General features: G+C 46.2%; 1 protein-coding gene and 1 long non-coding RNA gene across 2 annotated transcripts in view; one reads left to right on the forward strand and one right to left on the reverse strand.

The window, feature by feature from the left end:
• LOC107078696 (uncharacterized) lies at positions 1 to 9,020 on the forward strand. Its single transcript, XR_011190625.1, has 2 exons — positions 1 to 90; positions 8,868 to 9,020. It is a non-coding gene; the product is annotated as an uncharacterized lncRNA (long non-coding RNA).
• The window catches only part of ywhaz (tyrosine 3-monooxygenase/tryptophan 5-monooxygenase activation protein, zeta polypeptide), a 24,111-nt gene continuing 2,422 nt past the window's right edge, over positions 3,381 to 25,069 (reverse strand). Inside the window, exons 2-6 of the mRNA XM_006635974.3 lie at positions 21,934 to 22,239; positions 9,191 to 9,314; positions 4,983 to 5,146; positions 4,781 to 4,876; positions 3,381 to 4,325 (exon numbers count right to left, since the gene is read on the reverse strand). Of these exons, the coding sequence (XP_006636037.1) occupies positions 4,269 to 4,325; positions 4,781 to 4,876; positions 4,983 to 5,146; positions 9,191 to 9,314; positions 21,934 to 22,227 (735 nt within the window). The 5' untranslated portion in view covers positions 22,228 to 22,239 and the 3' untranslated portion in view covers positions 3,381 to 4,268. The remainder of the gene's footprint in view (positions 4,326 to 4,780; positions 4,877 to 4,982; positions 5,147 to 9,190; positions 9,315 to 21,933; positions 22,240 to 25,069) is intronic.

Genomic DNA, 25,069 nt, shown 5'->3' on the forward strand with positions numbered 1-25,069 from the left:
CTGCTGCGAACGGGCGCCCGCGTTCTCGCCGTGTAGCAGAGGTGTGCGAGCTGGAGCCCATGACGATCCCATGGCTGGAGCCGTGTGCAGGTGAGTCACAGGGTGGAGGCAGGGATTAAGGGTGCGCGCAGGAAGGGGGCTGAGTCATTATGACACTGGGAACCGGAGAAAGAAGGAAGAAGAAAAAAACAACAACTTTTGTTCCCTCATGGTTTAAAGAACCTGAATCAATGGGTCTTTTTTTTTTGCATGAGAAGACAGAACGTATGGAGTATAGGATATACACAGACTACCCTGAGGTTTCACCTGCAAAAACGTGCATGCGCGACTCCTTCCCGTTTTACCTTAAAAATCCAATGAAACCCCGGCCCCCACCGGGCTATTCTGGAATGGAAGCTATTCTGGAATGGAAGAAGTCCATTCCAGAATAGCTCCTTCACAACGCTGACCCCTGTGTGGAGCCTGGGTCATGTCTTTCATAACCGGAGAGGTGTGGCACAGGCTGGATCCAGTGAAAAGGACAGGTCGCCAAAAGGGTCAACTTGTGTCCCACAGGAACACGGTTCCTGGCGGATATGAGCTTTGGAATGGCGGGGTTAGTCCAGAGGGGCAGGCTGGATGGGTCCTTATCTCGGCGAAGGGCATGAGACAGAAGAGCTCTCTGCAGGGCGTCACTGGGTATATTGGTTAAGAGCTGAACCTACCGTTGGCAATCGTGGCCATCCCCGCCCCCCCCCTTCTCCTGAATGACTCTGGGAGCTGCGGCCTGCACCGTTTCCTGTGTGAAAGCGAAATTTGAGGACCTTTCCAGGCATCAGAGACCGCGAGCCAGTGGCCCAGCTGAGAACTGTGATAGTAATTATTTCCTTACTGTTACATAGCGCTTTTCGGGACACTCCTCTCCAAGCGCTTTACATGTAATGGGGATCCCCTCCACCACTGTGCAGCCCCACCTGGAAGATGCAATGGCAGCCAGAGTGCACTAGTACGATCCCCACACACCAGCTCTCAGTGGGGAGGAGAGAAGAGTGATGAAGCCCGTTCACAGATGGGGATTATTAGGAGGCCATGATTGGTAAAGGCCAGGGGGAAATTTGGCCGTGTGTTTTCAAGAAACATCCCTGACCATGGAGGGTCAGGACTTTGGTTTTACATCTCATCCAGAGCTTTTCTACAGTATAGTGTCCCCGTCACTATACTGGGGCACTAAAAACCACACAGACTGCAGGGTGAGCGCCCCCTGCTGGCCCCACTAACACCTCTTCTGGCAGCAACAGTGTTTCCCAGGAGGTCTCTCATCCAGCTACTGACCAGGCTCACACCCGCTGAGCTTCAGTGGATAGCCAGTTGTGAGCTGCAGGGCGACATGGCTGCTACTGTTCCTCTGAAGGGTGTGCAGCTAACAGCCCGCCTACACCACAAAATAAAGAGGAAAAAACAGGGACTTTTCACCAGTTGGTGGCACTGCTACTCTGAACACGGCGAGTGAGTGACAAGTCTCATACCGCGCTAACGGTGCTGTTTCAGAGGAGTCTTGCTAGCTTCAATGAGTTTGGTCTGTAATAGCAGAAAAACAAGAGCAAGATCTCAACTCGGTCTACCCGAGGTGCTTGTAATCCACAAGTTAATCTTAACCTATTTAAGGCACTCTCTCTCTCAACATATATTTAGTGGATTACAGGAAATACACATCTGCCATACATGTATTTGTCCAGCCCAGCATGTGGACACTTGGCTCAGTGCTATGTTCATACTACAGTACTGCCAAACTACCAAGACTTTCTGAACATTTCTGGAAAAGTACAGTGAATTAGTTGGGGTGTGGTTCCATTCACTTACAGCTTGTGTCTCATCGTCTCATCAGTGCATCACTGTGTGGTTACAGCATTACCACACATCATGCATTCTTTATACAGGTACGCATCTCACATCTGTGGGCCTGTTCCTTCAAAGCATTCACACCTCTGCTGAGTCGACATGTACTGAAAAGATGAAAAGACTGTAATGGACCAACCATCTGTCTCCTCCCCCCCATGTTACATTTTTCAATGGTATTTAAAGGAAATTTTAAGAAGTAGTTGCAAAAAAGACAATGGCACTTTTTTTCTGCTCCGATGTTACTGAAGCAGGATATTTGTTACAGGACCACCCTCATCCCTCTTGTGGATTTCTAGTTTTTAGAGCGGAGTTGGCAAAGGGCAACGTCCACATCTTTCAACCCCCAGAGCAACCTGACACCTATGAGACACAGACATGTGCCTGCAGAATTCGGCAACGGCTCCACTTCTTCCCACACCAGTTGGTCCTTGAGGACAGCCGAGCCTCTAAAGGCAGAGGGACAAGAAGCCTCAACGCAAACAAGCCTAAGTCATTTGGGTGATGCTTTTATTTAAAACAACTACATTTGACCTCAATGTAGTTGGGTATTTTACTAGAACTACTCACATGAATCACTTTACTCAAGGATACAAAAGTAGTGTCTCACCTGGGATGACATCCCATAACCTTCCACTACCCTGACCACTGCACCACAATGCTGCCCCATAAATGCACTGGAGGCAGCACTGGTTTTCACATTCCGCTTTCCCCGAGACTAAAAAAAATGCAAGAGAGGCAAGACGCACATGAGCAGTAGATGCAGAAAAGTCTGCTCACATCAGCAAAATTTACACGGATCTTCAAAGCCATTATATTTCAAGGGGCTTCAGCGAAGACATCTGCCTTACTTTCCCTGCAAGAGCCTCGGCTAACAGGACAGCAACGACGGGCACTGTACTGTACAGTGTGGAGCAGTGGTGAGGGTTAAGGCCTCATAACTGGGAAGTTGTGGGTTCAAATCCCAGATGAGATTCTGTTGTTGTACCCTCGGGCTAGGTGCTTCATCTAAAATGTTCCAGCAAAATTCACAGCACGTAACGGGTGCAAATGTAGGTCGCTTTAGATAAAAGCATCAGCCAAATGAAACGCTGTAGCTCTCCGCAGAGGAAAGTTTGTAATGGGAGGATTTCTAAGAATGGAAAACCAACAGATGCTACGATCAGCAGGGATAAAGGAAACCGTCAATCCTCACATGTAAGGGGGTTATTCGCTGCTTGTGCGCCTCTGAAAGTCAGCAATACTGCACAGTGGGTAATTAACGTAAAGAGAAGCATGGTGACCTGCCACTGTCGCCGTACATGTAAATAACTGTAAGGATGTGACGACTCCAGTTTTGGCGCTTTCAGGCGAAAGATTGCAAACTTGACCACAGTCGCACGTTAGCTGTAGTAACAGCTACAATAAAAGTCTCATCTTCTTTCATAACCGGGGCCGCGTGTTTTCTCCTATCGAGAAGGCCGAGCCAGATACGAAACCAAGACAAAGGAAAAAATGGCAACAGGTTTTAATTTAATTTTTATTTCACTTACATGAAATTACATTTTCCCCCTCCAAATAACAATTATGCTTGGGTGTTCTGTATGGAAACTCCAGAAGACATTAAACAAAGCTAGCCAGACAGCCTCTGCCTCCATTTACCTCCCCAGTAACTATTTCTTAGCCACATGCATTTTAGGCAAGTATCAAAAAAAGAAAAAGGAAAATAAAAACCCTACCTGAAAAAAGAACTACATAAAGCACATGGGATACTCGTACTGCTCTGCTTGATATACCATAACCTCATCAAGTATCAATCTTTACATTGCTTGCTTTGTTCTCTTAGGTTTTCTATACCTCGTGATTTATTTTCTACATGGAGATAAAATCACTTGCAAGTCACTCCAAATGAAAAACATGAGCAAACGGTGGTTTTTAATGGAATGTGATCTCTGCCCATCCCAGAGAAAGCCACTGGATCACCTCTCTCTGCTCTCCTTCTGCCAATTTCCTCTTCCTGGGCTTTACAGCAAACCACAGATGGGCGAAATAAGTATGCCAAGTATTTAAAATGTCATATTTATATATAAAATATATAAATTCATACCCTCTGACTAAACACGTTAACTTCCCAAGTGTTCAGAATGGCGTTTCCAACCCCCCCACCCCCACCCACCCACCCACAACGCCCTCCCATTTTCCCATGGGCCCTTTCCTGCTGTTCCTCACACATGGAAGAACCCCACCCCCACCTCCTTCTCCCCGCCCGCTCACCCTCCCAGAAACGAAAGTGACAGAAAGCTCGTGAGTGAAAGAACCGAAACAGAGACTAGTCGTACGGTACGGGACAGCTGGATGAGGCGGTCTCAGCGTCGACAAACAGGGATGACAGCGGACGGGAGCCGGGCCGGCCATCAGTTGTCCTTCCCGTCCTCGGCCTCCTCTTCGCCCTGGTTGTCCGAGGTCCACAGCTGCGGGGGAGAGACGCGCTGAGTCCACATGCCAACCAGTCACTCTCAAAGCAAGCTCGCACCGTTACGAGCCAGTTAGCAGGGAATCACAGTTGTGTGCAGAGAGACGGCAAAGTGAAAAGGCTCTGGAGCAAGACAGAGGGGAAGGAAGGAAGCCGTCTGCTCGAATTTCTACTTGTAAGATCTAAACATCTTTGGGCAAAACCAACAGTGCTGACAGAGAATCAGCACGCATTTCATGCTAAGGACAAGACACCAATTCAACAGCACGGGTGTCCGACGTGGATGCAAAAGGCAAAGACCCACTCTGAAATGACTTTTAGAAGAGCCCGAAAGAGGAGGAGAGAACTAAAAACTCTCCTGAAGTCAGCAATAGCACACTTCAAGTAACCATGGATCAAAACACTCCTTCCGAGCCACCCCGCCGGACCTTACCGCCGCTGCCCTGTACTTACGGTCAAGTTGTCCCTCAGTAGCTGCATGATTAATGTGCTGTCTTTGTAGGAATCTTCGTTCAGCGTGTCAAGCTCTGCGATCGCTTCATCAAACGCCTTTGGGGGGGAGAAAAAAAAAAAGAGGGAAAAGGGCGATGTGAGCTCAGCTGCGCCATCTACTGCTTGAACCCCAGGCTGCGCACGCCCAGTGCCCTGGCCTTACCGTTTTCGCCAGCGAGCAGGCTTGCTCGGGCGAGTTGAGGATCTCGTAGTAGAAGACGGAGAAGTTGAGGGCCAGGCCCAGGCGAATGGGATGTGTGGGCTGCATGTCTTTCTTGCTGATGTCGAAAGCTGCCTGGTAGGCCTGCTGCGAGTTCGAAATTATTGCTGTGGAGAGAAGAGAAACGTTGTTTTTTCCTCCCATTTGCTTACTGCGCTCACTTGACTCAGTCCAGCGCTTTTGACTTTGCCACATAACTTAAAACAGAATTAATGTTTCTGAAACAAGAAACAAAAATGTCATTTCTTATGGGGGAGGGGGGTGGGGGCAACATATTTCTCCAAATATCAGCTAGGTGGAGCTTGAGAACTGCGAAATCATACTATTAACTCAGACTCTGCTGCTGTTCCGTCAGAAAGTTGTAGCTGAAGTGGTTTCCAATGGGAATGAGAATAACTCCCAATCTGGAAGCAGCAACAAAGAGCACGACGGGCCGAAATTCCTTCCCTTGTTTCTGAACGTCAAGTTCAAACAACTGAAAATTCACAGCAGGATGCAGCAGATTCTGGGGTGTACGCACATTCAGCATTTGTTCAATACTGCTGGAAGACAGCCATTCTCTGATGAGCAGCAGTCAAATCCAGGCTGTGGCATTGGGGGGGGATTTGAGGAATGAGAGACTTAGATACAAAAGCCTGGGCTTATATGTTACTAAGGCAGGTAAAAGCAGTGAACTCTTCTTAAGTGCACTAGCTTTCCTCCGAAGAGTGATGAGCACACCTCAGGACTGCAAACAATGAGGGGCTGCTGTATCCAGACCGCATCGTTGATGAGATCTTTTCACCCACACTCAAAACCTGAAATGCCATCCATGACTGGTGAGCACACCCTGTCCAAGAGCACTGTACAGTCCAACTGTAACAAGGTAACTTGAACAGCACCAGTTTAAAACACAACAGACTGGACTTTGGAGATGAGTAACAAATAGGGAAAAGAGCGCCAGGCAAAATGTGATCATCTCTTTGCACAGCTCGAACAACTCTGTCCTTAAAATCCCAGTACTACAGAACAGGCATTCAGTGGGGATTTGAAAAGTGATTCAGCTGTCCGAAGACTCCTGGTCTAAAACTACTACGCTTTGGTGAGTAAGATACTCAAGTACACCTACAACCTTTAAGGTGCTTCTTTCCCCCACGAACTTCAAAGGCTAGGACATACATTTTTAATATTTCCTCTGATAAGAACATCTCCGTCCCACTTCCTCCTCTTGAAGAACACAATGGTCCGATTGTAGTCTGCAGCAGCCAGACAAAGGGAACTGTTTATCTATTTTAAGTTTATTATTCATTTAGCTTGTATTCAGGCGACTTACTTCTGTACCTGTTTATTCAGCTGGGCATGTTGCTGAAGCAGTCTTATATAAGCAGCTTATACTCCATGGGACAGCAGCAACACTGCACCCTGGTTTCGAACCCGCCAGCTTCTAGCTGTGTGTGCCACACTGAGTTCAATCCTCCCAGTCCAACTACCTACAGAGAGCTTGCGTGATGGTGTAACTATCTCAAAGTTCCTTAATGGATATTTAGGTGGTCTTCCCTGTGTCTCCATACAATGGAAGGGCATGAACAGCTATGATTTTTTAAAGAAACCTCATCTAAATTGGGGATGGATTGTCTGCACCGAAGAATATCCCCTTAACCACAGAACAGCACAAAGCACAATGGCACCACTGAACTTAAGTGGTGAAAATGGTGGCAAATGGCACGTTTTCCAACAATCCAAAACGAGAAGACTTTAATGGGATGAGCCATAAATCGCCCCAGAGTAACTGTGAAATTGATGCAACACTTGAACTGTGTTCCAGCTGTACTGCTGCCAGCAGCCCCTGCTGTAAAAACCAAGTTGGTCCCCACAAGTACTTTTAATTTCCAAGATGACCTTTCACTTGCGAAGAAATTTGTGCTTTGTCTCCTGAGAGACTAAAACGAGAAGGTTTGATGAAGTTCAGCAGGTTAAGTGGAATCCCAGAAAATCACGAAAGCTTTTTTTTTTTGTAAAGTTGCGAACTGCCAATTTTTGTTACACGCTGCAGATTTGGAAGAGCAAATGCTTATTTTTTCCTTGCCCAGCGTGTCCTCTACAAACCCCGTGACCGCACACGGGGAGAGTGAGGAGGTGTGGGGGAACTTCCACTACACGCTTAGTGAATCCTGCTTGGTCTCAAGCCTGCGATCACAGAGCTTAATCTACACTCAGGTAAGCGCCTTTACTAGTGGAGTCCTCCTCTCTGGAAGCCCTGGAAAGGCTTCACAGCAGGGAACTGGGTTACTTCTGTGTCAAGACAAGCCTAATGGATCTAAGTCACAAACGGCCTCTTCGGGACACTGTACTCAAAACACATCTGAGCTGCGGACAAAACCTAAGCTCACAGGTCAGTTCCAAGACAAAAGGACAAGTATTTTGTATTTTGAATAAAGGGGGTAAAACTGCATCCTTCCCCACAGGAGTTTTATTAAGAGGACGGGCGATCTTGGCTATTCAAACTGGTCTTCCATGCGTCGGCAGTCTATACGCACAGTACCTCACAAGGATCACCCCGAAATCTCATTTTGATGAAGTGGACCTCGTCGGTTTTTAGGAAAATACACATGCGTATGCGTCATAAGTTACGAAAAGTATTATTCTCTGAAATCTGACACTTTTGGATCTAGCTACGGACAAAAAAAAAGACTCTACAATGCATTATACTAGGATAAAAACTCCATTAGATTCAACAATATTAATCTCACTCATGATTATCACAGATAAACGTCACAATAATATTACAAAATGAGCCTCCCAGTCAGATTGGCTTTCAAAGTCCCTTCAAAGCACATGATCACATTCATTTCTGCTACCTCGGCTAAAAAGAAAAACTGCTCAATTCTCATAGCCTGTAGTCACAATTGAGAAAAATCTGTTAGTTAAGTGCACCTCTATACAGATTTTAGGAAAATCGACAGTATGCACTACAAATATCTGTTCAAATGGCCTAACAGAAAGCCTGCCGCAGGCAAGACAAGTGGAAAGCCAGCTATAAATGAGCCTCAGATGAAAGCCGGGTGGAGTTTCAATGAATCGCCAGCCTAAAGGAATGTGATTGAGCCCATCCTCCATGACGTATGACGTGCCGAGCCTCAGAAGGATCAGACCAAGAGTTAAGTTTCTTATAGCGTCCCTTGCTTTCACACTTGGCGCGTTCCAGCTTGTCCCAATCCCTCGTTTCCTGGGAGAGGTTGAGTTGTTCTGCTGCTTGGTCGGATTCTTCTGGGGGGGGGGGGGGCGGGGGTATTCGTGGCACATGATTCACAGCTGCGAATCCTAACATTCCCTCTTCTCGAGAAAAATGCAGCACTTTCTGGTGTAGAATGACTTCCCGACCCATGTGCGTGAAAGAAGAATATAGTACTATAATACAGCCCCTTTTAAAATAAGGCTGATTTTTTTCCCCAAATTCGAGCAGATTCCCCCCCTTCATCCTTTTTTGTTCACACTTACAAATCTGGAACCTCTTCCTCATCCTCCCCCCAGCCCAAGTACTGACAAAATCTAAGTGCTGGATATTTTATAACCAAAGGGGCAAAGGAACATGTGCCAAACGTGTGAGCTGCCAAGCAGCAGGGGCCATAGGATTGCAGGCTGTACCGTCAGATTGCTTCAGGGCGCTGCACTGATGCGGCTCTCCTTTAACCCATTTTTTGTTTGAACAAAACAGGCTCACAGAGCCAAAGTCTTTCTGTTGCACATTCTGATCTATTCTTCTCTCGGGCACACATAAAACAATGATCTGGTTTGTTAAACCTCCTTCAACAGGACTTATTCGATGACCATTTATGTATTTATGTCTAGACAGGAGGCTCTCACAGCGAGGGATCCAACAGCTGGACACAGCCTTCATGGGGTGACTAAACATCTGGAAATACTGGGTTCATCAATACTGGCTAAACTGGATTACACTATCAGGGACAACAGCAAACATTAAACTAACACGTTGAAAATTAATGCATTTCTCATTACTGTATTATTCCTTGCTGTAATAGCTGTTCTGCAAAATTATCTCTTAATAAAATTGCTGCATTCCCAGAAATATCATTAGAAATCTCCCTGCCCCCCTCCCTGCCCACATAGCCTCCCCAGGCCAGGCGTCAGATGCACGTGATCAGAGCTCTTACTGTTTTTCTCTTCTCCAACAGCCACCTCAGCTAAGTAGCGATAGTAATCTCCTTTCATTTTCAAGTAGAAGACTTTGCTTTCTGCATGGGAAGCGTTGGGAATCAGGAACTTGTCCAAGAGAGCCTGCAAAGACAAATGAAGAATTGCCGCGTGAGTTGAACACAGGCATATTTCCAATATTCGAAGGTCACATCTTAGAGAAAAGATCAGGTCTTCAGGTTTTAGGTTTCCGAAAAAAAAAAAACCCTGCACAACCTGACTCGTGGAAGTTGACAGTATAAAATGCATTCAAATGTTACTTCCTCCCAACTCATGCTTCTGAACTTTTAAGTTTCTTTAAAAAATAAGCAAAACTTAAAACAGTGGTTCCAGTTATAGAATACGTTTCCACGTTCCACACATTTTTCTAAACAACCTCAGGCCATGATGTTTTTACATTCCCGTCATCCCTGGAAATGAACATAATAAAGAAAACATCTGTAATGTACCCTACTTGAAATGTGAAATTCTTATTCATTACCTCAATGCGCACAAATGAAGCACAGGAGTGCTTATGGGCGAATGCGTTTTGATCAACTGAGAAATTGAACAAGCTCAATTAAGTCACGAATGGCCAGCAGTGCTCCTTGAGAGGTACAGCGTTGGTGCTTTTGTTTCAAATGATCTCTTATGTATCTATCTGAGCAAATCACCTTCAGAGGTCAAAACATAATTGTTCCAGGTGTGTAGATTTAAGGGTAGCCTATAATACCCGTGTATTGTTAAGCATCTTGCACTGAATGCTTGCGTCTGCGGACTAATCAAGTACACATCACACTCGCTACACCCCGTGGCCAGTCAGATCTCCACCTCGACTCATATAGAGTATACAGCACTGCTGTCTCCATCAAGGGGAAGCACAAATCTGACAACAGCAGCCTTAGGGATTTTAATAAGAACCACGAACACATTCATAAAAACAACTGAAAACAAACTGATTTTCCTGGGATCTTCTTTTTCATCCTCTGATTTTACCCATCTAATAACCGAAGGAGCCAACGTAATGAAACCCGAAAGGATCACAACTGACCCGTGTCCTTTTGCTGAAGCGCATCAGTTTATTCTCCGCATTGCTGTCAATTGCATCAGCCTGCCTATCTTGTATGGGCTGTGACTGCAAAGTCAATGGAGTCACAGTAGACTGTATTCAGGAAAACCACACACAAGGGATACCAATCCCACTATTGTAAAAAGATAGCAGACTGACAAATACAGAGAACGCAGAGCTGGAACTGCTCTTGGACACAATCCAGGAACATCTACTGCATGTCTCACCAAGTATCAGTGAACTATGTCCTCTGCTTTGCCACATTTACAAAGGTATGCAAAAACATGATCTGAGTATGTGGTGGCAAAATATTCAGAGAACCTGCTCAAGAAAAAGTGATTTCACAACACACAGCATCCTTTGAGCCTTCAAATGCCAAGACTGCAGATGTCTGGATTTATCCTCTTGAGAAAGAACACAACTTTCTCTTCGCGACCACCATTTGGGCACAGAATGTAGCATAAAAGCCAACAATTTCAAAAGCTAGTTGAAAATGACAACATTTGTTTTTCAATAAAATTATGCAACCGCCTTTTAAGCATTCTTTTCAAAAACCTCCGGGTTGTAAGGCTTTTTTTCTCCTGCTAATCACCTCATACTACCAAAAATACTGGCAGTTCTTGATTTAGGAACGCACTCTTACACTGCACGTTCGCACTTACAACTGTTGGGAGTTATGGTTAGTGCTGCAATTACGCAGAATTACACTATGCAGTTCTTTAATACTAAAACTATCCTCTTGCAGAGTAACTCTGCGGCGCTTCCTCAGAGCTGCAGCTCTTTTCACATCACTAAAACGCTTTTCAGCCGAGACTCAAAGGACAAGGCCCACCCACGAGAGAAGATACACAGACGAGGCAGAGCGAGGCCGGAGCCGAGCGCCACACTCGAGGTCAAGGTGGGTTTACACAAGCCAGGGACAGCCCCCACCTGCCTCATCCGATGTTACTAATCAGTTTATTATTAAACCAACTGAACTGTACTCTTTCATAGCTTTATTCATTGAATTTTAAACGTGCCAGACTCAAAATGGTTAAAGAAAAGGTGTTAAAAAAAACAGACATTAAATTGGCTGGACTTCCCAAATTTTTGGCAGTGAATTACGTTCCGGGATTTTGATCGTTATCAAAAATAATGAAGCTCATTGAGCAAGCGTGTAAGGACAGGAGGTGAATGTTAGCTGGAACAACACAGACCAAGATCATCCAGAAGGTTGTGACACCCTACCAATGCTATTCACAGCGTACACCATCTATATAATGTTAATTATAATTATATATTATAGATAGACATACAATATAAACTATTATAAAGTGTAAGAACTCGCAGTGTCCTAAATTAAGAAATGGTACAGATACTTGAGGTGTGTTCAACCAAAAATGTGTAAATTCAAGGCACGCTAATTGAACAGTAAACGTACAATCATACAGCCAATATACAGCACCACGGTAATGGAAAACAACAAACCGCTATGAAAATCTGTTGTCAAGCAATGAACAGAGACTTCAGAACTGATGTCAGCTCAGTGTGGAAGTAGGAAACGCTGTTAACAAGGCTGGGGTTGAAGATCGTTTTGCGGGAATGTCTTAGACAAGGATAGAACACCAGGAAAATTAAGCTACTTGGTGACCAGACATGCAAATAGGCTTTCTCTTGCTCATAAGGTTTGTTACTTTTTTTTTTTATAAGGCCTGTCCTTTAGAGTCAAATATTATGCCACAAACAGACTGCTGTACAAATTAAGAACGTGCTCGTTTAAGATTAAACCAATGACAGCTGGCAGTTTTGGGAAATTATCAATAAAGAAAATATTCCGTTCTGGAAGAATTACAGGAGGTCATGCCATTAAATCAGTTTACACTGAACAAAGCGAGGCTCAGTACACTCTGTAACGGCACTCCGGCTTTCATATGATCACCGAGATGCAATCTGCAGTTTCAAACACTGTAAGGTTGTGCATGAGCACAGGGGATTGGAGAGTTAAGGGTGCTCCATGCGTCTCAGGAATGCTTACTAGGGTATTGAAATGTTGATCTGAAGCACTGTAAAACAAGGCAGGGACTACGGTTTGAAAAACTGTCGAGTCTGAGCGTCTGCAAACTGAAGGCTGCTAGCTGCCGGAGAGTTCAGCCACATCGGTTTCAGCTGGCTCAGGCTAGTTCTCCAGCACGCTGGGAGATCACATGGTGTATCTGCAAAGGGCACAGTGACTCAGAGGCTAAGCATGGATTCTGACTCTAGCTCCCCTTTCAATCGAAACAGCCAAGCAGCCCGGTCTCCGCAAACAAGCATTCCCATGGAAAGCACAGAGGCGTTGTGTCAGCATTCGGTCTCCCCAGTGTGCACAGAGCATCCCCATGGATGTCAGCCGACACTGGTGCTTTATCATATAACACTGCTGTTCCTACTGCCACCTCTTACACAGAGCCAGGAAATAGGATGAAGACTAAGCCTTTACAGCATAGCTGTACAACAGCTCCTGCACTTGGACCCTGCATCAGGTGGCATCTTCAGTAAACCTGGGGCTGCCTTGGCATTGTGGGCATCAAGGCAAACAGGATGACACCAGGTGCAAACACCTGAGGATACCTTTTGTTTTCTTGCAAAGTGCTGTGGGCTCCTCCTGCCCCCCCCCCTGCTGACCACAGCTTTCCTCTCCCATAGGGAAGGGCTCAGAGGTCAGGTGACCCCAACACCGGCTCAGCTACCATCGCGACAGGACTAAAAGTCAGCCGCATGGCATGGTAACGCACACTGCCACAGTGATGCACGCTAGGTCGCGCCTGCGTCCGCCACTGCAAGGCGGGGTCGAGATTTCCACGCCACGCAAGATGCAATGGTGCCATAGGAGCGTCTCCAAGCCGTCTACGCTGGAGCAGCGGCTGGATCCGCGCGTGTCCCCACCCGGCTTCCAGCCATCACTGACCTCTCAAGACACGAGGGGTAACGCACTCAAAACACGCCCACCCTCCACCCCCTCAACATTTACTTTCCCTTCGCTTAAGTCATGAGGCACAAAGGGAGGGAAAAAAACAAGAACATTTCGGGACAAATGAAGTGCAGCAAAAAGCGAAGAGCTTCGCCATTCCTGTCCCCTTTTGCTAAACGCTCAATCGGACGCTATCCCCAGTTGTCTCGGTAATCGGTAGCTAGTCTCGACGCCATCGCTCCTCACACTGGGCGTTACCTTGTGCCCCCTCACACTGTCCCTGGTCAATAATGCTTGATCCTGCCTACAGGTTTGACTCATTCCACCCCTGCTTTACAATTACTCTTCACAGCACTCTTTACAGCGGTGCTAGTAAGTTTGTGAACCCTTCAGAATTTTCTGAATTTCTGCATAAATTTGACCTAAAATGTGATCAGATCTTCATCTGTCATAAAGATGGATAAAGAGAACCCAATAAAACAAATAACACACAAAAGGATATACGTTTTCATTCATTTATTGACCAAAATGATCCAACACTATATGTCTTTGTCGGAAAAAGTAGGTGAAGCTCTAGGATTATCAGTTCAGTTAAAGGGGATAATTAGTCAGGAGTGTCAATCAATGGGATGACAATCAGGTGTGAGTTTGGGTGGCCCTGCCCTATTTAAAAACATAAACCTGAGTCTTCACTACCAAAGTCTGGTCTTCACCACGCAGGTTCGTGAACGCATGCCATCCCTCGATCAAAGCAGACTTGTGAGGACCTCAGAAAAAGAGTTGTCGATGCTCATCAGGATAGAAAAGGTTACAAAATGATTTCTAAAGACTTTGGATTTGTGAAGCCCGCTGTCAGACAGTGTACAAACTGAGAAAATTCAACACTATTGTTACTCTCCCCAGGAGTGGTCGTCCAACAAAGATCACTCCAAGAGCAAGGCGTATAATATTCCGGGAGATCACAAAGAACCCCAGGGTAACGTCTAAGGATCTGCAGGCCTCTCTCGCACTGGCTAATGTCAGTATTAATGAGTCCACCATCAGGCAAACACTGAACAAGAACAGTGTGCATGGGAGGATAGCAAGGAGGAAGCCACTACTCTCCAAGAAGTACATTGCTGCCCGTTTAAAGTTTGCTAAAGACCACTGGGATGAGCCAGAAGACTACTGGAAGAATGTTCTGTGGACGGATGAGTTGAAAATATAACTTTTTGGCTTAAATGAGAAATGTTATGTTTGGTGAAAGCCCAAACGCTGCATTCCAACATAAGAACCCCACCCCAGCCGTGAGACACAGTGGTGGTAGTACCAGGGTTTCAAGCCGTCCTGGAACAATGAGCTCTGGATCGTACCAGCAAAATCTACAGGAGAATGTCAGGGTATCTGTCCGTGACCTGAAGCTCAACAGAAGGTAGGTCTTGCAGCAAGACAATGACCCCAAACACACGTCAGTCTACCAAAGAATGGTTGAAGCAGAAGAAATTTCGCTTTTCGGAATGGCCAAGTCAAAGTCCAGACCTTAATCCAATAGAAATATTGTGGCAGGACCTGAAGCGGGTTCATGCAAGAAAGCCCCCCCAACATCACTGAGTTGTAGCAGTTCTGTAAGGAGGAATGGGCCTAAACTCCTCCAAGCCGATGTGCGGGACTGATCAACAGTTACCGTAAATGTTTGGTTGAAGTCGTTGCTGCTCAAGGGGGTCACACCAGTTACTGAAAGCACAGGTTCACATACTTTTTCCGACAAAGACATTTAATGTTGGATCATTCTGATCAATGAATGAATGAAAAAGTACATCCTTTTGTTGGGTTCTCTTTATTTTTATGACTTAGATGGAAGATCTAATCACCTTTTAGGTCACATTTATGCAGAAATTCAGAAAACTCTAAAGGGTTCACAAACGTTCTAGCTCCACTGTAGGTCCCGAGATAATGGTGCCCTTGCTCAGCTCACTGCTTCGCCTGAACTCCTTCACAAAGGGTGAAGGTGCGAGCTGCTGGGTTTTGAAGCCTAAGAGCAGTGCCAGCAGCAGTGCTGACAGTATCTGATCTTGGGGTCCCCCGCTTGGCCCTGCACGCAGAACCCCAGCACTGGTGTCTTTACAGACCCCTCACATCACGCCTCTAAGAAATCTGCTGGGCCAGAACCCAGGAAGGAGGGCAAAAAAAAATAACATTCATAAAATCCACTACTAATGTAGTGCCAACCTTTTTTTCAGTTTTGGAATTGACACCCTCCCAGTGTGCAATGGATTAGGTTTATATCTAGGAACGCTGTACCAATACAAGATGCGGCAGGTGGCGACTATGGCCTCTGCCATTTAAGACAGTGCGGTCTAGGAGGTTCAGCACTGCAGCACTGAAGCTCTAAGAGTCAGTACATCCCAGTGGAGCAAGACAGCCACCACTGAGGAACCCTGGGGCTCGGGCTGCCAGCGCTCCCACAGAACCGGGACCGGTCAGGTCCCATGACGGATCGTTACACCCACACCCTGAAATTCATTATTCATTAAGAGAAAAGGTGTGGATCAGCAGTAGGGCTGGGCGATATACTGAAAATTTACCGATACCGACGTTGAGAATCTCTCACTGACCTAATTTTGCATAGGTCGGTATTTTCGGTAAAAGCTTTCCCCACTGTGTGCTTTCATGAGCGGTCCCCTTAAAAAACTACAACACCCAGCTGTCTTATCCAGTCACATGCTTCTGCCTTGTCTAACCTCCGTTCTTCATCCAAACACAAAGCAGCGTGCCGGGCTTGAGACAACACGAGCGATTCTGCAGAACCCCAGCCAGGCAGGGATGGCTTAAGTACAAATGAAGACAAGCTGGTATCTAAAAAGGACGCAGTGTCGATCGTTTGTTCTTATTTTGGCTTCAGCAAACAGGATACTGAGGAGAAAAGAGAAGTCGGATTTAAACTCCCGTCGGAAAAACGTTTCTGGGCCCAAATGTAACACGAGCAACTTAAATAGTTTTGCGAATTTAAAACATGATCTTTCAGCTTATCATGTAATCCTATAATTTCAAGGGTTTCAAAAAATTGATAATTCATCGTTATCGAGGTAAACGTGTGAAATTATCGTGATACTGATTTGTGGTCATATCGCCCAGCCCTAATCAAGAGCTTTGCATAGCTTTCCCACACAGAACCAAACATTAAACTTCCTAATAAAGCTCACATTTTGCATGGAAATACACTTAAGAAAATAAGTCCAATACTTCATTGGAATTGTAGTCTCTTCCATTTTGCAATTTTCTTGCAACATTCGTGCGGATGTTAAATTCATCTGATGACCCCCGCAAACTTTGGGAGGTTAAGCACAGTGTAAGCTGAAAGGGTTTTGGAAGCACTGAGCTAGAGTACGATACAGTGCACTAACTAGTAAGGAGCACAGATGATATAAAGACAGGAGTACTGCCAAACACTGAAACTGCAAAGGAAACGCAATCAGAAATCAAGACCGGGGAAACACCTGCCAGTTGACATTTAATTCAGATGTAGAAAATCGCATGCAGGTGGCAGAAAAACTATAAATATGGGAAATTGAGCTTGAAGAAATAAAAAACTTGGATACTCATACTGACAATTTCATCTTCTAGATGTGGGGAAGCAATAGAAACAAAAGCTATTTTATAAGGATATACAGCTCAAGTGGAAAATGTAATTTATATGTAATACAATACACTAATAAATCCCCATCTAGAAAATTGGTTATGTTACAAAAAATACTGCTTCTCTGGAATCACTCTTGAGAAGTGTGATATATTTCAGCATTTAAAGGAATGTCCCACATGGACAAGTTAAATGAACTGAAGTGTTTTATTCTTGAGCAAAGACAAGGGGACCTGATAGTAGTATTCTAGATCCACAAAGGCAGAATAAACAGTGAAACCAACAGGTGGAAACTACACAGTAGTGCATTTAAAACTGAAAATGGGAAGCATTATTTTATACAGAGGGCTGTGGGAGTGTGAAACAAGCTACCTAGCCAGGTGGTCAAAGTCAATGCCATGGCTTTTTGCAAGAAAGGACTGGATGAGACGCTCGGATCAATGAGCTACTGACCAAATGCAAATGGCCACTTCAACAGAGCAAGAAAACGTATACAGAAGGACAGGCCAAAACTGCAAGAGGGTAGCAACATCTTTGTAAGGATCCAGCCAATGTTTCTCATACTCATCATCGTGGGACGAATCTCTGCTGGGATTTGAGTGGACCTGGGACTTTTCCCACCTCCTAGAGGGGTTTTGAAAAACTGAAATCTTATGCGTATTAGATGTCTGTGTATTCCCTGGACTGCTGGGAACTCGTGCCCAAGCTCATGTCGGGGGGGGGGAAAAGGCAGGGATGAGATATTATGTCTGGGGTTAAAACTGGAGACACTAACAACCACATTTAGTTTGGGGCACTTAATTGTCAAAGGTCTGAAAGTAGTTCTGGAGTTAATTACTAAAGCAAGACATCCTCAAGTTATTTAAATGTCCATAGGGAATTTAACTTAATTCCTGTCAGAGTTTTTCTAACCAGCATCCTGTTTTGGGAAATGGAGGGATGAGCCGGCCAGACCAATCTGTGACAATCACTGTAGAGTGCTGTTTTAATCTCACAGCATCCCTGAATTTCTGCTGCAGTGAAACACCTGGACTGACTGGTAATTTCTCTGGAGATCTTAAGTATTTAATTTTCATTGGCCTCATCCAAGAAAACCTTGGGAGAAATGTAGGCAAAAACCCAGGTTCCCGTTGCTCTTGATATTCTGAAAAAACACCTTGAAAGAACCCCCACACTTCTGCTGCAAATGTGTTAAAGAAAAGCTGCAGCGATTGTCAGGAACATGTCTAAAGCTCCAGCCTGCATTTAAGCAGCCCTCCAAAAGTAAGAGCTCCTGGTTCTAATTCTCCCTGGACGCTGAAGAGCTCACCTGTGCCTAACCTCAGTCTAGGGACAATATGCATCAGTGGGGTGAATTAAATCAGGAGTGCACTAATGAGCTTGGCTGAAGAGTGCTTGTGGTCAAGACAAGTAATTAGAACAAGCTGGGTTGACTTATCTGGATTACTGTCAAACTAAACCTTAAAGCAAAATCATCTCGCGGGAGATTTAGTCATGGGAATGCATCTTGCTGGCTGTTTTCTCAACACAGAAACATTTTTGTGCAGACTTACACAATTTTTGTAACCATGCAGATCACCTGTGCTAATGTGCAGTTTGTGAGGAATCCACAGCCTGCAGGCAACACCCAAGAGGCTAGAGGACAGATCTCGCCACACCCTTCCAAGAAAAAAAGTAAATGCAACATGACAAAATGCTGTTTCAGCACCACAAGCTGCGAAGCCCATCAGAAGAAAAGTGCATCTGTGGTCCACATTAAAAGCCTCATTTGCCCTTAAGTGTTAAGTGTAATACTTGTTTGGGGCAGAGCGGTGGCTCTGTGGCTAAGGATCTGCGCCTGTGGCTAGAAGGTTCCCGGTTCAAATCCCGCAGCCAGCAGAGGAATCCTACTCTGTTGGGCCCCTGAGCAAGGCCCTTAACCCCAACTGCTTCATGGGCGCTGTACAATGGCAGACCCTGCGCTCTGACTATGCGAAAAGACAATTCCTAATGCAAGAAATTGTAAAGGGTTAATAAAGTGATGTTGTTATTATTATTATTACTATACTTAGCGTCACAGGTAAAGAGACAAATATCACCTCTTTATCAGCTGATACCTTTGGAGTTTTCCCAAGAGGATTTTGTTCCCTTTTAAAATACTCTAGCTGGTCTGCTGATTAAGAGGAGCTGTAGTTAAGGGCTTTGTATTTAATGACGCACATCAGTCCTGTTTTCAGAAACATCTTCTCCCCAATAGCGGCAATCCCCCTCTTTTGCAGGCCCATTTTAAAAGTCTGCAGCATAGACATATCTGAGCAGTTCAAAATAGCTCTCTGTAAAGAACAGCATTTTAAACCCAATACTGGCTTCAATTCTGTAGCTTCTCTGCCTCATAACATGAAATGCTGGAGTCACTTTTCCATACACACAGTGCTTTCAGAATGGGGATGTGGTTGAGCTCTCCGGTGATCCTTCTGGAAGAACGATCAAGGGGGGAAAAAAAGCGCAAGTGCCGTAGCTTATTACTTTTCTGCACATTCCTGAACTCGCAGCACAGCTGTGACTAACCGCCCATGATGTTACAGGGAACGGACAAGGCTACACACTGGCATGGTTTTTCCATAAGGCATCCGAGGCCAGGCCAGCAAGTCAGCCACGCCTCTGTACCGATGAGAATACATCTTAAAAACAGACTTCCATTGACTGAATAATACTGTCCAGGCTCCGGATGATAAGCTATTAGAATTAACTTGAAAGACCTTAAATATCATTAAGAATGAAGCATCTATAGATATGTATACAGCTGAACATTTTAGCATAGCAATTGGAGGGAAGTTCCTTAGCTCAAGGTGCTCGCCTGGGATTTTAACCCACAACCTTTCAGTTCTAGACAAAGAGCCCCAACTACTCCTCCCCACTGCTGCCTCCTGAACACATCTCCATTGTAATACCCATACCAGTACATGGGCAAGAATAATGTCACAGTTAAAGAGCAACTGAAGAGAGTACGCAGAGTCTGAATGACAAGTGTACATCACAATAGGGAGGTGTCACCGAGCGCCAATTATAAACACAAATTGACAATCATTTAAAGAAAATGTAAAAATGAACTGAAACCAGCACTTCTAAAAAAAAATCTTCAAAGAAGATGTTACAAGTGTACTTTTAAATATGGTATACCCCACATAATATGGCTATTAGAATGACAGATTTCTGATCAAAGCAGAAATACACTTAAATACACTCAGATGCACTGTTTCATGATGAATGGGACATGTGAACTATAAATCTTAACTGGATAAAGTAACCGCATGATGCATGACTTTTAAAGCACATGGTGCACGTTTATGGGTAAGTACTTACTACAAACTACAAAAAAACACCTCTGTGCCAAACCAGCATACAGTCTAACAAACAGATGTTTTTACAATCTAAATGTACTACAGCATAAAATCTTAAAGAAAGCTCTTTTCACAAAACCAAATTTAAAACTTGGATTATCACGGTTTGGCTGGATTCTGGAGACACCTGAGGACCTTACAGCAGGCGAATCAAGAGGATATACTGGAGTCGGGGGCATTCAAAGGTGGGCACCAGAGTGGCATTATTTTTTTTATTTGTATGACAAAAATAGTAACAAAGATGTATTTTTGAATGATATACACAGAACATAGCCAGGACAGGCTTTCTAAAAAAAACTGTCATGACAATTTGGATCACAGATTGCACGGTGGTCGGCCCTGCTGTGTGTGTGTGTGTGTTTCTCTCTGCCCTGTGATGGACTGGCGCCTATTGCTTGCCAGGACAGGCTCCCCACAACCCTGAATATGAAGCAGTGGTTAGAAAAGGCTTGGATGTATGGATGCATTCAAAAGATGCTTTTGTGAGAAAAGGTGCACCACCTCTTCAATCAAGTCAAACAAGCGATGTATTCAATCATGCACGACCATGTACTGCATATACTCCATGACTCGAGGAATGCAGATAAACACGTTAGATATACATTTTCACTTTATGTCGGACCTTTTGTATTGTTTTTTTGTTCACATTGGTGAGGAGCACCCCCTCTTTAAAAACCTCAGGGGGGTTTCCCAGTTTGCAGCAGAAAAGCTCTCTGACAGGTGTAACAATACTACACACAGACAGTGAACAGAATCGCATGAAAGACAAACACCGCCAAACTCACACTAAACCTGTTGGGAAAAAAAAACATAAAAGAGAGCAAAAGTCTCAGGTCTCAGGGTCTGAGGGTTGTTGCTTCTCAAGTGGTGGTTGCGTGGAATCTAAATTATAAATGCTAAAACACGCAGCATTCAAGAGGCGTCCCAAGAGGGAGGGTCTTGGGCCATTAAGCGAACGATCAACACCACAGGAAAATGGACCGTGCCGATCGTTATCCTTAAGTTCCCCAATAATTATTTACATGTCACAGTGCGTCATCGATCACTCCTGCACAACAGGTGCAAGATGTCCAGTTATTGCAACAGGAACAACACAGACCTGCCGGAGGACAGGGCCTCCTTCTTCACAACTGGAGTTAAAGCACAGGTTAGGGCAGAGGAGCAAATCTCCGTCCCTCAAGGGCTGCCGACCAGCAGGTTGTATAGGTCTCTCGAAACCTACACTTTCTCGAGAACACAGAAGCGATCCAACTTGTCTCGTTAGGCAGGCAATGAGGTAATTAAGGGCTCAGAAAGAAGGCAATCCAGACGTCCCGTGACCCTCCAGGACTGGAGCTGTGCACCCCTGATTTAGGACGTTACTGTACCTCTCCCAATCCTATATCACTCCCGTCTCAAACCTAACACAGTTATTCCCTCCCAGTCCTGCAGGGGGCGCTGTGTCTTCTGGGTTTCATGCCACTGCAGACTCTTAATGGCTTGACTGGAATCACCTGTTCACTGGTGATCCATACGACTACCGTTTCCAGGTTGGCGCTCACTGGGGATTTCAGTCCTATAAAACCGGGGCAACTGCGGCCCTCCAGGACCAGCAGAGAAGATCCCCATTAAGGCAGCCATGTTAAAACTCCCACAAGCGCACCCGTGGAATACCAGGAACGTTCTCGCCTGCCTAAACGCGGCTCCCCCCGGCGCGGCGCTACATTAAAGGCCGAGGCCGCTGTCCTTACCAGCACGTCCTTGCAGATCTCCTTCAGCTCCTCCTCGATCTTCTCCCGGTACTCCTTGGCCATCTGCTGCTTCTTGTCGCTGCCCTCGGTCTTCTGCTCGATGCTGGAGACCACCCGCCAGGAGGAGCGCCGGGCGCCCACCACGTTCTTGTAGGCCACGGACAGCAGGTTCCTCTCCTCGTTGGACAGCTCGCCGCCCTGCTCGGTCACCGCCTTCATGGAGGCGGCCATGTCGTCGTAGCGCTCGGCCTGCTCCGCCAGCTTGGCCTTCTGCACCAGCTCGCTCTTGTCCATGGCTGCTTGCGGCTGCGGGGGGAGAAGGCAGGAAAGAGAGACGGAGGCCGTCACTAAGGGCAGCTCCCTGGACTCGCCCTGCGCTCGCACCGTTGAGGCGTTCGGTCATAGCCCCGCAACCGGGAGCTTCGCGACACTGGCTCCTCCGCCAAGCGCCGACGCCGAACATCCGGACCTGCGGTTCCTCTCGTACTGAGCAGGATCACTGGTGCGACACCACCTCATCGGCAGGGTAAAACTGACCTGCCTCGCGACGGTCCAACCCCAGATCCCGTTCCCTGCTAGCGGGTGAGCGATCACCCTTCGGCTACACGCTGCAATAGTGCCGCTCCCCACCCACTGCCCTGAAGAGCAATGCTGGCCATTTTATTTATTTTTCATTCAAAGACACGCACACTTTAAGAGGCATGCACCGCGCACTCCATAACCCGCATCTGTGGCTGTCATACCCTCATCGCCACCGTTGGGGTGGTACCACACCCCAAAACTATAGATGACACCAAAATTCATTTTTGTCCACGTTGCGGATTATTCATCATGTTACATGCAGGCTGCCTGTGTAACAGCTGACGGCGGTGTGCAAAGTCACTTACAGTGCAGGAGTGCCCAGATAAAGCCGCTGCCTGCTCCGTTCTGTTAGACCTGAATTATTTACGTGCCTGGCAATCAGTTCAGCTCCATTACTAAGAAGCTGGATGCAACACAGCCGTATCGCCCTGAAACGGACTGGACGTCCTGCGAGCAGGAAACCCCCGAGAGCACGGGCACACACATCACCTGGCCAACAGGCAATAAAACCCGAAGAGTTTCTATGGACTTCCAGTAGATCAGAACAGGCCACTAACAAATCAAAAGCTCTTACTTTGTTTCAGATGTGAAATTTGAGAACAGTGTAGCACGGCTATTTGTCTGAGGTGTCCACGGAAGATGTCGGCAGGAGGCCTGCACAAAACACTGAAGTTTTGTCAAAGGGCTCGCTCGCCTATTCATTCCCCTTACTTCCATTACGAAACTCCTAGTCACCCCACCGAGAACGTCCAACTCACCAGACGACATTCTGACTAGGTGATGAAGCACGTGGAAAGCAGCAAGAGGCGGGGGCTAAACGGGTTTTAAAGGAATGGGGCTTAAAGGAACTTGGTGTTAAAGGGAAGCTACTGCACTGACAGGCCGAGAAAACTTGACCTTTTAAGTCTCGGGACAGGGAAAACAACGAGGAGGACCCGATTCAAGTATTCAGAAACCTCAGAGGCCTTCCTCAGAACGAACGCTGGAACACGAACCAGAGGCCAGGTGGAAACGACATGGATGTGCACTTAAAACCAGGGAACAAGGGGGACTCCTCTACCCAAAGGGTTGTGGGAGTGTGGAGCAGCCCATCCAGCCATGTTGTTAAATACGACACCCTGATTCATTAAAAAAAAAAGCTGGATAACATACTTGGATCAATTAACTATTAACTAGCGTACACAGGCTAGATGAGCCAAAAAGCCTTCTTGTATTTGTAATTGTGTTTTGGCAAAGCGCCCAGTCTCCACTAATCTTGATGGTGTCATAATGAACCACACCTACATTAACTCAGTTTAACTATAAAACCAAATAAATCCTGGTTTTCATCATTGGGGCATCTTAAAACTACAATACAAGTCAGTAAGCACTTTTCCATACAAACTCCAAACCCACCACAAGTGGATAACAGTGCAGTTTCTGCAAAGGGCTTAAAAAACATCTTACCACACACAGCGCACTGGATGTGAAAGGCTTACAAATCACGATGCATCGGGTCTCGGGAACGGGTAAAATCGACGAGTTAAAAGCTTTCCACTTGCAAGACTGGGGAAGATACTATTGCCAATAGGAAATGAAAAACAAAAAAATGACAGCTATTATCCGTCATTATATGAAATGACACACGGCAGATGTGCAAGATGAGCCCCGTTCATCTGCTGTTCCGCAGGTAATATCAGGAAAAATCCGTGGAAACCCCAAATACCTCAGGGGCGTGTGCACTGGCAGCAGCATTTGAATAAAAAGCAGGCTCAGGCCAAGCGGGGGCTTTGGTGTGACTGACGGGAGGCCTCCATCCCGCAGCTTGAACCCACGGCTGCTGACGCACCCTGGCAACTGTCATGGCGGCTAGCTGGACGCGACATATCACACACGTCCAAAAAACAACAACAACAACAACAGCCACCGACGTTGACGATAACCCCTCACAAAAATCAACGCTGTGCTTTTTTTTCTCCCCCTAAAACAAAAAAAGCGGTGTTTCATGATTTAAAGCCCGGAGTGAGGAGACTCTGAAGCCCGGCGGTGTCTTGTCAGAAACCCAGCCCCCGAGTCTGAAGAGTACGTTAGACAACACCGACCACACACACACACACCCATGTCGCATCCGCGGCGGAAATCTCCTCTCTCACACGTGTCGACGAGGGAGAGGAGAAAAACGCGGGGCTTCTCTTTTAAAAACCGGGTTTCGGGGGTGCGAAAACGCTCCCCTGTTCAGCCCCCTCGAGACGTCCCGTCCCGCCCCGCCCAGCCCGCGTGGACGGTGGCGGCGGGGGGTGTGGAGGCGCACGCGAGCTGATCACGGGAACGACTCTCCCACGGGCTCGGGTGGGCAGGGCTGAGGAGACGCGACCGTGGCCGCCACACCTGTCGCCACATGGCGAACCGATCCCGGCCGGGAGAAGCCGAACGCGCTGTCGCCCTCCGTGAAGTAGACGCGCGTAACCTTTTGTAAAAAAATAAACTTTCCGTCTACCTTTTCAATACAGGTCTTCCGACAGCAAAAGGGGAAAAAAAAAACATCCAAGACAGCCTGTTACCTCAAGCTCACTGT

The sequence above is a fragment of the Lepisosteus oculatus genome, chromosome 10 (genome assembly GCF_040954835.1).
Source record: "Lepisosteus oculatus isolate fLepOcu1 chromosome 10, fLepOcu1.hap2, whole genome shotgun sequence".
NCBI lineage: Eukaryota > Metazoa > Chordata > Actinopteri > Semionotiformes > Lepisosteidae > Lepisosteus > Lepisosteus oculatus.